The sequence below is a fragment of the Palaemon carinicauda genome, chromosome 2 (genome assembly GCF_036898095.1).
Source record: "Palaemon carinicauda isolate YSFRI2023 chromosome 2, ASM3689809v2, whole genome shotgun sequence".
In the NCBI taxonomy this organism is placed as follows: domain Eukaryota; kingdom Metazoa; phylum Arthropoda; class Malacostraca; order Decapoda; family Palaemonidae; genus Palaemon; species Palaemon carinicauda.
The window spans coordinates 60,099,855-60,112,423 of record NC_090726.1 but is presented as its reverse complement, the minus strand read 5'-3'; the positions used below and the strand labels follow the sequence as shown (position 1 = coordinate 60,112,423).

General features: G+C 33.0%; 1 protein-coding gene across 2 annotated transcripts in view; it reads right to left on the bottom strand.

The window, feature by feature from the left end:
- Positions 1-295: 295 nt before the first annotated feature.
- The window catches only part of sav (salvador), an 80,546-nt gene continuing 68,272 nt past the window's right edge, over positions 296-12,569 (bottom strand). The window contains exon 4 of one of the 2 annotated variants that reach the window (XM_068356271.1): positions 296-457. In XM_068356271.1, coding sequence (XP_068212372.1) covers positions 436-457 — 22 coding nt within the window. In that variant the 3' untranslated portion in view covers positions 296-435. The remainder of the gene's footprint in view (positions 458-12,569) is intronic. The other variant, XM_068356282.1, reaches the window with a different exon arrangement.

The window sequence follows — 12,569 nt, the reverse complement described above, 5'->3', positions numbered from 1 at the left end:
TTAATAATGATGTTTTTGATAGTAGAGATGTATCATTTACTTATCAATAGTATGACACTGTACATATTTGTACAGAAATTTAGAAGAATTGTATAATAAAGTAAGTTTTAAAAACTACAAGGATGGACATCCCAATATGATAAATAGATTCCCCAGACAGATTTCAGGATATCATGAGCCATGATAGAAATGTAATAGAAATAGAGCAAACAAGAAATATAAAACTTACCTCTCAATCCCAGAAATTTGATCAGCTAAATTGTACAAGGATGTACACTTCTTATCATAAGCAGATAAAGACTCCTTAAATGATTCAACAACTGATATAGACTCCTTCAAAGCATCAAAACCCATTTTGAAGATTATGCTGAATAATTCAGATACTGTTCGAAGAGATATAATCTTTGTAGGATGAATTCTGACAATTCCAAGGTATTAAAGATGATACACTCTCCTCCTGAAAGATAGAAAGACATTACCTTACATAAACTCTGGGTACTGAGAGAAAGTATGCGCTGTAAAAGGATAAATAATTAATATGAAACTGCTGTCAAAAGAAAATTCAGTGGAATAATTCTAAGCCTCTAATCTTTTCATCTAAGTTTATCATTTACTTAACAAAAGCTAAGATACATGACCACAGTACATTGAAGATTGTGGGCTACTGATGATATTAAAATTAGCATTCAATTTTATAGCAGATATTCTACAGTATTTCTGGATCCTGAAATAATTCACGATTCATATTCTATAACAGTACATTACATTGACAATGGATAATCTGAAAATGTTTACAAGTTCAAGAGAATATCTTATGAATGATTCCACCCTGTTGGAATGAGGGTTACTTCAGCGAAGATCCCATATTTTAAGGGCATACATTATAAACGGTAGTAAATATTACTACCTGACCAATTTATATGTATTGTGCAGTATTAATCCAAATCTTATTTACATATGTTACTTCTTTCAGCCCTACAAGTGTTAAGAGTTTCAGTTCTTTTGTCAGGTTAAACTATTATTTACTCATATGTTTTATTAGTGTCCCTGTGTGATTTACTTTTTTTTCATAAACTTGAAAACAAATTCTTCACTTCACTTATGTGATTCTCACCCTCTCTTCCTCTTAACATTATCAACATTATCTCATTAATTCTCTTTTATAAAATCTGTTATCAATTACACATAATTGGAGATAATGTTGTCTTTCTCTTCACAACATCAAAATTATTTTTCCTTGACATAATTATTTGAAAATTAATCCAAATCTTGCATTACATTCATAACTTATTACATTATTTTCTAAATATTTCTCATATTTGTCTTTATATGAGTCAGGACCCCTTAATATTGTTCATTTATATATATATAATTTTACAGCTATGCAACAAGCCCTAACAAATGCAGTATTTTGCTGAGGAGTAAAACTTAAGTGACAACATTCAAGTGTGTTCTCCCTTAATCTTGCACAGCACTTAGTAACACCTCATTCATATTTATGGTATATTCAGCAACTGAGGATATGAAATACCTTATAATGTAAAGTTAAGGCAATGCCAAATGGAAATACAAAGTACAGCATGCTAAAAAAAACTGAATTCCATTCCCAAAAACAGAGAAAAATGGTTGACAGAAGTCGAGTCTTCCAAGTTTTAAAAGATATGAATACTGTACTGTGCAGTAAAATATTAGATTGTATTTGAATAACAAAATATTTAAAGAACAATAAAGAGTAAAATAAAGGTTGATCACAAAGCCAGTGCAGTGTAAGAAAATAAAAAAATAAAATCTAGAAAAATCAATGCAAGAATACATATCTGTATGTCACTTCTAAATAGATAAGTATACATTATAAAGCATATCAAATATATTATAAAAGAAATCTTGAATAAAGCACAATGAACAAGGAAATTAGGCAAAAAAGAATAAACATAGTATGGAAATACTGCATAACCTTTTACACTAACTCACAGACACATGCAAACTATGATACAGTATTGTTCTATAATTACATAAGGCCAAATGGAAAAAAAAAAAAGACACAAGTGCAGTATATATCAAATTTGCATGACCTAACTAATGTATGACTCAAAATAATACAAGAATTCTATTAGGTCAAAGGCTGAGAGACAATTGGAGAAAACTAAATATTCAAATGCATAGACAATTACATATTCCATACAAAGCATTACATATCAACTACAAGAAGGCATTCCTATACGAATTACTGCAGAGGGGAAAAAAATCTGCAAATCTCCTGAAATACCTCTAATACAATGCTTACTACTTTTATTTATAACAAAAAAAGGATTCTTATGAAACTAGCCTAAAACATCAATCAACTGAAAAAGCAAGCTTGAAGAGATAAGAATGCCCTAGTAAGAAGAACAAAATAGAATTTTCAATAATACTTTTATTTCTATCTCACCTGATGTTCATATTGCTTCTCTTGAAGCTTGACTTATATCAAAGTCTAGATACTCTTTCATTACCCAATAACTTATTATTATTATTACTAGCTAGGCTACAACCCTAGTTGGAAAAGCAGCATGCTAAAAGCCCAAGTGCATCAACAGGAAAAATATACATAATTTACCCAACAAGGCATATCCTGAAGGAGATATTTATCCTAAAATTAATAAAATTTACACAAGTGATAAAACAGCCACATTTTCACTTGCAGCTACTACTGCACTCAAAGCCCAGCAATCTGGATAGAATAAAGATTTGGTATGCCACTGACCTGCTGCTAACACTTTTTCATATACAGTACAGATTCCTACAATAATTAAGAGATATAACTGGGATTCTAATATCCAAAAACTTAGCCTTAAAGTCTTTCATCCAATTTGAATCTTATTTTTTCTAAGTCACAGTGACAGAGCCTATAACAAAAAAGGACTTTGCATTTATGAGTAGATGAAAATTTTATATCTTAACCCCACTAAACATCAGTAACATATCTGCTCAGCAGTCTTGTAAAAATAATACTTAACAGCTCTCAAAGGACAAAGAAATCTATTTTCTGACGTGAAACGAACTTCCCTATTTGAATATGGAATTTGAAAGAAATGTGTCACCTAATTTGTCTTATCGATTCTTTTTTTAGCTCTGAATATAGGCTCTAAAGGTAAGATGATCTTATTTCCTTTAGAACCTACATTAAAAGAGAGAGCTTGTGGTCCACTAATGCTTTTAACATGAGCTAATGCCAACAAGAAAAGTGCCTGTCATATCTGTAACTGAAAGATTTACCAAATGTTCAAAATGCTAACCTCATAAAAATTGAAATACATCTAGTTATAAAAAAAAAAATATTACTCTAACTACCGGAGAATTTTCAATATTAAAAGACTGAAATGCATCTGCTGCAATACCTGAAATGGGTAAATTCAATCCTATAAGATAGGGCACAATAATAACTGAAAAGGAGTTTCTCTTAATAAAATGTAACATAAAAACTAAATAATACCCAAACGATTCCTTTTTCTTGACTTTTACCAATGAAAATTAGGATAGAGGGATTCAATTGGCCCAAACAGCACCCACAGCTCAAGATATAGCTTTCTCCATGCCTGTTAAAAATAGGTAAAACTTTTCCATAATTCATTTATAAATGCCAGACTACATGACTGATTCTTAGTAAGGAATCTCTTTCATTCTAATCTTTGATTTTATCATGTCCTTTTAGCATATTGAAAATCCTTATTGCTGGCATAATCTTCCCTTCAGAAATAATAAATAGATAAAAAGTTAAAACTTTATAAATAGCATAGGTATAAGTAGTTGAGCCTAAATAAGACCGGCATTCTCCCATTCGAAACGTGATGCAACCGTTTACTCCCCTGACCATTCAGCTACTAGCCAAACTTAAGATCTAAAATCTGTTATGCTATTGAGATGAAATAAGTGATTGCTCATCAGCGGTTATTTTTGCAAGAGGGGGAATATTAGGATTCATGCTACCAGCCCAATCTTCTACTGTACCTTAAAATCCAAAGGTTTAAAAAGAGTGAACTGGGTTGGGGACCTGCAAGGATTTTGGAGTTAAAGGACTGGAGTAATATAAAAGTGCGAGGCTCTCAGAGACAATCAACTGTACATCATAAGAACCCTTACTGATTGGTCACTAGAACCAATAGGCAAAACTTGAGGAGTTAAGCTATGGCTTGAACAGGAAAGGTTAGGCTATGGCTTGAATAGGTAAGGTTAGGCTAGAGTCTCTGCCACTCCATGACGACTCAATGGCCTTCTTAGACTAAAGAAAAAAAGAAAAAAAAATGCAAGATCTCACAAATTTTATCACTATCAAAGCAAAAAAGTTTGTGAAAGGCTTAAGTGACATCATGACCATCCCACTGTAATCAACTAGCCTAGTCTTCTCTGGATTTTCCCCTGACCTAAGTGTTAATTATCTTTTATGTTTGGAAATTTCAATCTTACCTCAACCATCTGAACATACTTTCCATAAAAGTATCAGTAAAATTTTTGCATTCCTCTCAATGATTATCTAAATCATAATTCTGCCTCTGGCACAAAACAGAAAATTTCATAATGATTTTTTAAATCACAATACTGACCCCTCACAAGACACAAAAGGAAATTTGGATCACGATCTCTCAGAAATAACTCCCTTGAACAATCTTCGAAGTAACTACTAACAAAGCAAGGAAAAGGCATCCCCAATATTCATTAATAACCTAAATGGCACTTTTAAGAACCGCCCATGTTGATTGGAGTAATGCTCAGTCAACCTAACAAAGCCAAGATTGATGAAGAGACAAAGATAAAAGCAGGTACAGCGTATCGTCATCGTTGCCATACACCACTTGATTATCTCATACTATACAAGAGGCCGAAGGCTGCTGATAAGAGAGAAAACACAAACTTTTTAGTTTTTGGGGTGAACATTGATAAAGATTAAGCTTTGAGAGAGAGAAGCAAAATAAACATTTTGAAGAGGCTAACAGAAAAGCGTGAGCTTATGGATGAGGGCCAAAAAAGGATGCCTTCCAGCTATGGTCTAAATATTTGTTAGATTTTGAAGTACAGTATTGTACAAAAATACCACTTTTTTATGAATTTCTATAAAAAAAAGATCTAAATGATTAAAATTATACATAATGAGCCTAATGTACATTTAAATACACTTAAGTTAAATGACCACGGTTCATATTTTCATGAATCATTATTATCTTAATATTAAATAGTTTGATCTGACTGCTAATTTGGCAAAACCTCTAAATCCCAAAATTAGTTAATTGAAAAGCAACAGCAATGTGGGAAAATATCCAACAAAAACCCAAAAAGTAAAATGCAGAAAACAGAAAAAAAATCTATCAACAATTTCTGCAAAATGTGCACTATAAGCATTACACTTACAAAAAGCCTTGAACTTTCATATGCTTCAGCTATATCAATATTTCAATGTCAATTAGCTTCAACTTATTTTTAGAAGAACTTCATTTTACTACCTCGACCATTTCTGTATGTCCCCGGTTTTAGAATACAGAACCTTTGAGTGACTAATTATTTATCTGTTTTCCTAAGGATTTCACCTATGACAAGTATTTTGTTTTCATAAATGCATGTGTAGCAGTTGATCTTGTTTTGCAGGTTACACTTAGATTTTTTTGTTTGGTGTTCTGCGTTTAATTCCTAGTACCCCTACTATGATTGCCTAACAACTTTTCCAACAAGAGCGTAATTGATCATTGCATATTCCTTCTCTTCTAGTCTATCATATTTCTATGAAAAATCTCCAGTTCTCCCAATACGAGACGTGAAGTTACGTAGTTTGTCTGAAAGGCTGGTTCGTTTGTAACAGATATAATGTCTTTCAATTTTTTACCTTCTGCTTTGAGTTCTGAGCCACTTTTTAAAAGCCTGTCTGCTCTATTCAATTTTTCAAATACAGTATAACAATTACTTGTTTAGTTACCATTGATGTGTTTCTAATTTTTTTCTTTAAAACCTTAAAAGATTGTTCATGAGTAAGTGTCTACGTGTAACTCACTATACTGTTGCAAAATGTCTTAGAGATTGAGCGCACACAGTACATATATGATCAGTACCCAAGCTGGGACCATAGTAAACCATACAATGGTTATGATGAATCAGAAGGTAAAACTAAAGGTGCCCTTAAACTCTCTATCCCTAATTCAAAGTGATAATAAGGTCATGCTTACCACTGTAACCTATCCTGCCACAAGAGAGGATTGCAAGTCACAGATGATCCCAATAAGCTACCTTTCTAATGACTTTATAGAGATACATCAGTTCAAAATCTGCCTAGCTTTGTTATTCCATTGAAGGCCAAATAACTTGTATTGGATACTGTACTTCCCTGATCAGTACAAAGTGGCATTTTTCATCATTCTTTTGGTCCTTGGTTACTCTGCGCTTGAATAGTTTTGAACCACTAACAGATACTTTGATAGCTACAATGATAGATTAATGGAATCTAAATAAAGAGGAAATACTTTTAGCACTTTTAGAAGGGTAAATCCTTGGATGTCAAAACACAGGATCCAATACATACCAAAGGTAAGGCCTTTCTTGAATATCCTAAATCTCCTCCCAATGGCTAGTTGTATAGCAATCCTCTGGCTTGAAAATTCACTGGAACAAGTGGATATGACCTATCCTTTTCCTTCTTTATGTGGTGCTGAAGGGTAAATGTAGGTAAACATGTATGCTGTTCCCTTCCCTGGTATGAAATTTTGTTTATAACTATGCATTCCCATTACTCACAAGAAGCTGATACCCTACCAAGTTCTTAGTGTCTTGGAAACTATTCTCACAAATCATCAAATACTAGAACCTCCTCCACAAGAACCTACAGTACTAATCTCATTAGCTGACCAAACATACTATCAAACTTCAATTTCTATACTTTTCCTAATTAAGAATTTTCATCTCTTGTGAAAATAGTAAATCAGATTAGAGAGTAACATCGTCAACCATATGAAACTGGAGACAAGAAATCATGGATTCTGATAAAAAACTAGGTTTGTTTCACCATACACCCATCAATGAGAATTTTCACTATACACCCAGACGACCTTTACACAATAACCTTGAGTGAAAAACACTGCATGTGCATGTACACACATAATTCACAGTGCAGGACAACAGAAATAAATGATGAATACATTAAATGTAGATTTAGAAGAACTAGTACATATCACTAAATCCACAGAAACTATAAATGGTTAGATAACAATTAAAGGCAAAAATTAGTACAAATCAAATATGAAAAAAAGAAAACAGCCAACATAGGAATACTGAGAGAATGTTGATGCTAGGAAGATAATGCCCAATAGAATAGAAAATAGCCAAAATCACCAAAAGAATTATCCAACACCAAAAATAGTGTGCAAAGCAGTAAGGACAGTCACCTAACCCTTTACTATACACGCAGAACAGTACTAAAAACAAAAAAATCCTGAGGGAGATTAGCACATATGAAAACCTACCTCCAATCTCTCACTAGATAGCTAGTTAGTGTAAACACTTAACACTAAGAAAGTGACCCTAAGACTTACGAGAAAAGTAGAACTGTACAGAAAACTTTGCAAACCCCAGTAAAAGACTACATTATCATTAACCACTGCAGGATAAATGAATACTGTAATTACTCACAATCGGCCACAGGTAGACACTGGTAACTGAAAAATACCCGGTAAAGACAGAACTAAAATCTTTATTCACTTATTGAAGGAAAAAGTGAAAAAAGGCTGAAAAAGAACGATGAATTAGCTAATGTATAATTGACAATCTCGCAGTAGGGGGACAACCTACGGGATTCTAAAGAGCAAACTTATAAAAACCGAAGAAGGTGATTCATGGATATTTTGGGGTCAAGATGGCACTTACGCCATTAGACTATCAAAGTTCCTCTGCTTGGCAGACAGAAAGAATGTTGAATAGGGAGAAATTTGAGACAATGAATGTGGGCACTTAATGTGTAAAGGATATTTTCAGGGGTTGTAAATTTCTAGTCTAGTACGAAAAATATCAGTTGCGTAATGATAAAATTGTGGGAAGCAATTTTCAAATTCCAATAATTACACACCTGGTAGAACCTGTAATGTACCAATATTTACAACATTCAAAAGGTGTTGTACTCATGAGCTATAAAATCAAAGTTAGATAACTGCATCCTAAGAATCATTTCATTTACGGTGATTTCCGTTTACATTTATTATCAACAAAATATTCATGCTAAAGTACATAAAATGTCTTGATGACAAGATACTACCCAATTCAAATTTGCCCCTGTTGGATTGCTTACCTCCTAGACCAATCAATGATTGCAACAGAAACTATGAAGTTTTAGAAGCATCAGAAACACTCATATAGGCATTCTGCTACATATTTGCAGGGAATGTGCTGTGTACTCTCCTTGTGACATGGCAAAGACTGTGAAATATGCCATTGAAAATAGAAATGTGTCAACTCTCCAAAATTCTAAAACAGCACATCCAAAATTTGATCAATCTACCATTGCATATTTCTATGATTCCTTGAAAATGGGAATTGAAAAACAAATCCACAATAAGACTTCAGAGTTTTGGATTATGAAGAATGTGGTGTTCCATAAATAGAAGTTAAAAATCCTAACTTAAAAATATTCTTGGGTAAAAATAAATAAACAACTTTAAGACTATTCTTGGGTAAAAATAAATAAACAAGATAAAAACCTTGCTATCTCTTGCAGAAAAGTAATGGGGTAGGTTTCTCATTGTCGAAGAGAAAAAAGTTCACTATTGTTTTAATCTGCCATTTAAGCTTTTCTAGATGCGCGAGGTCTGAAAACCAAATTACACTCATTTCAAAATCATACTGTATCCTTTTTCTAAAGCAACGTCTTCTTCTCGAAGGTAGTATACCTTAAAAGAAAAGCCCTGGTGGTGGAAAGCAGCTACTTTTTCTATTGCCCTTAGACTTTGCCACTGCAGGTAGAGATGATCTGACTGTAATATGAAGAATTATGAAAAGCGGCTAAGCTAAAGTTAGTTCAAACAACATACTTGTGAATGCAAGAGGGTATTTAAAAGTACTGCACCTATTTACGGGGCCCAATTTATCTTATTTAGAATGACTTTTGTAAAGTTGTTAAAGGTATAAATTTTTGTTGTAAAACAAACAATTGTTTAGTCAATGAGCTGATTCTCTCATACAAAAAAGGAATGTGAGAATGGTGAATTTCTGGCACTGCGCATCTGCCAGATCCCAAAGCCTACCTTCCTTAATGATCTCTTTTCCTTGTAATCTAGCTTTAACCCTTTTGTTACTAGGCCGTGGATTCACTACTGGAGCTCTATACGAGATTTGTCATCATCCGATATACTTGCTCATTTATCCTATAATAAGTTACATTTCCATGTTTATTTGTTTTACTGCTGATTAGAGAATATATTTTTTCAAAAGTTTGCTTTATTCTCCATTGTACTGTATTTCACTAAAAACCAAAATGTTTTTCCATTCATTGATAAGTGATTACAGAATAATTTTGAAAAAAAGGTTAATGTAATTATCTCTAAATAATGGTAGAGCACTGTGATTTTGTGTAAAAAATCTTTATATTCATTAAAGTGACTATGTTATTCTGTCATAATTTCACGATAAATAGCCGTCAGAAAATATAAAACTACTCGTTTGTAATAATGAACTTTACGTTGTACAGAAATGTAATGAAAATATCCATCTACTGTATTTCCTTTGACACAAGTAGTATTCTATAAATTTCCAATTATATGATATGGTAAAGCACTGCGATTTATGTGTAAAAAAAAACTTTATATATTTTTTGAAGTGGCTATGTTATTCCGCAATAATTCCACAATAGCCGTCAAAAGATATAACACTACTCGACAGTAATAATGGGACTTACATTATATAGAAATATGAAAATATCCATTTGTTTCCTTTGACTTAAGAAGTATTCTATAATTCATAAGGTACAAATATGATAAACAAATACGAATGAACAAAAAACTGTTGACAGAGAGAGAGAGAGAGAGAGAGAGAGAGAGAGAGAGAGAGAGAGAGAGAGAGAGAGAGAGAAATTTAGTTCTTTCATTTGTCATTCCACCTTGCGTGTGACCGTGACTGTCAATATGAACTGGATATTTTGGGTATTTCACAAGCTTGGAAATACTGTAGACTGAGCATGTAAGAACATGACTAATACTGCGTAGAAATGGTAAAATGGCAATAAATGGAAATGTTGCAATCACAATAGGCTAACATTTACTGGTGAAAACAATGAACAATACTAATATGAAATACAGTATATGAAACATGAAGATGATATTTTTGAAGAAATGATAGGTTGGACTTATGGTCGAAAGCAGGGAGACTTTCTCTCTTAAGTGAACACTGTGACAACATACAAAACCAATAAAATACACCTTACATGACCATGAATAAGGACTGGAATCGCAAGGTATTTTTGGATGGTGATGAGGTTAGATGTGATTACACTAAAATAGACCTTATATAATCATGAATAAGGACTTGAATCACAAGCATTTTGGTTGGTGGTAGGATGACAGTTTCCTAATTGGGGGTGTCAAAGGGGGGGTTGAGTAATGCCTAAGGAAGGGAATGCCACTACTGGCTAGAGAGAGTGGTGTGATTATTTCATGGTAACCTAAAAAGACTAAAATAGCTCTTACATATTCAGAAATAAAGGCTAGAATCCCAAAAGCTTTATTGGTAGGCTGAAGACAGGAGGAGGAGGAGGGGCTAATATTAGGGAGAGGAGATGTTTTAGTAAAATTTCCCCGAGTATGAACTTGTGTGATATACAGCCATGTGCTATACTCTTTTGTAGCTCATAAAAATTATAATAATAATGACATTAATAATTATACAGTAATGATAATAATAATAAAGATGACTATCTTGATCTCACCAAGTGTATTACCAGGCATGTTTTGACGCATACTGACATTGAGGCGAAGGGGTTAATCCTGCCAGAATTAATGACCATCAATTTTTGTTCAATGAATAACGGGTCACCTTCACATTTCCCAAAGTTCCTAAAACCTCAAATCATAAGATTTTTTTTTTTCTTTTGCCTTCATAAGACATGTGAAGCCGAGGAGGAATTGGAGAATCTAAAGTACAGTACTTTAGATTGGATCTCGATAAAGTTTCCCCCCAGCTTTTAATCTTATTTGCATTAAAATATATAGATTGATGTTGAATTATATTTTGTCAGCCTTTTTGGTCATCAAAGGTTATCAACGACTTACTAAATATGCCAAAAAATTATAAAGTTTAAGGACCAAAAGTCTACCTAAAACAGTAATTGACAAACAGCAGTGTACAACTGTTACTTATCTTGAAAAAATTCTTGAAGTACACTCTAACTACAGTTACATTATCATGTACACAAGCACTGAAAGAAAACTAAAATCAAGACAGAAACATAAATAGCAAGCAGAATCATGCTCAAACTAAATGCAACAAAAAAGAATGTGTAGTTCTCTGTCTCAAAGCAAATGAAACAATGAAATGGAGAGGTGTTTCAGATGGAACCCCTGGGTAGAAAAGATGTCCTAAATTGATGATTTTTATAAGTGTACGGAGTTTGATCTGTGGGACTTGGGGCAATGTGTTCTAAAGGGGTTTTGTTTGGAAGGTATTGCATCTACGGAAGATGACATATGATCCATAAACGTACTCTAAAGGGAATAAGTGAGAAAGAAAAGTTAATACAGTACTAGGTTTTGTTCTAGTATGAGTAAATGTAAAAGCAAGTTAATGGGTACAATGGCAAGAAGAGTAAGGACTGGTTCAAATAAAGGCTAATATGTAATCACAGCAGGAAAGGATGTTAGATTCAGCATGAATGTAACTAGGAATACGAAAATGTAAATATACCATATAAAGAGATGAATGGGATACTGTTAAAGACACCAAAAGGAGAGAATTTGCACTTTGCAACTTTGGGCAAAAAAGCAAGATGTATAACAGCAAGATGATTACTGTATAGGTAGAGGCGTGGGGGTTAGTTTTAAGATAAATATCTCCCTACTGATAAAACCTGGGCCTTAATCTCAGGTGAGAATTGAGAAATATGGATAAATTCCATTAAAACTCATTATGTACCTGATAGGTTATTTACTATAATGGATTGTATCTTGGGTAGATATGGACAAAAAGTTAGCATGATTACCCCAAAACTCTATACGTAAACTGGAAGGGCAATGCCTTCTGGAGCCAGTGTTTAATGAATTATTATGCATATTTGCAATAAATCACATGAAATAATAGTGAATTACATTTAAATGGGGTAAAATACTATAGATAAAAGAAATATGTGATCAGCTAGACTAATAAAAAAATGTAAAAACAAGGGATTAAAAACTCACCAAATGCTCAACAGGTGAAGCTCGAGACACGTCACATTTGAACTTCAAACTACCAGAGAGAAGTGCTAAAGCAACTGTCAGCTAAGCTCTGATCTTTGGCAACAATAAAATAAGGAAGGTGCAGTGAAAACACATGAAGTCCAATACTTCAGTGCAGAGCCAAACATTACTTCTAATAAT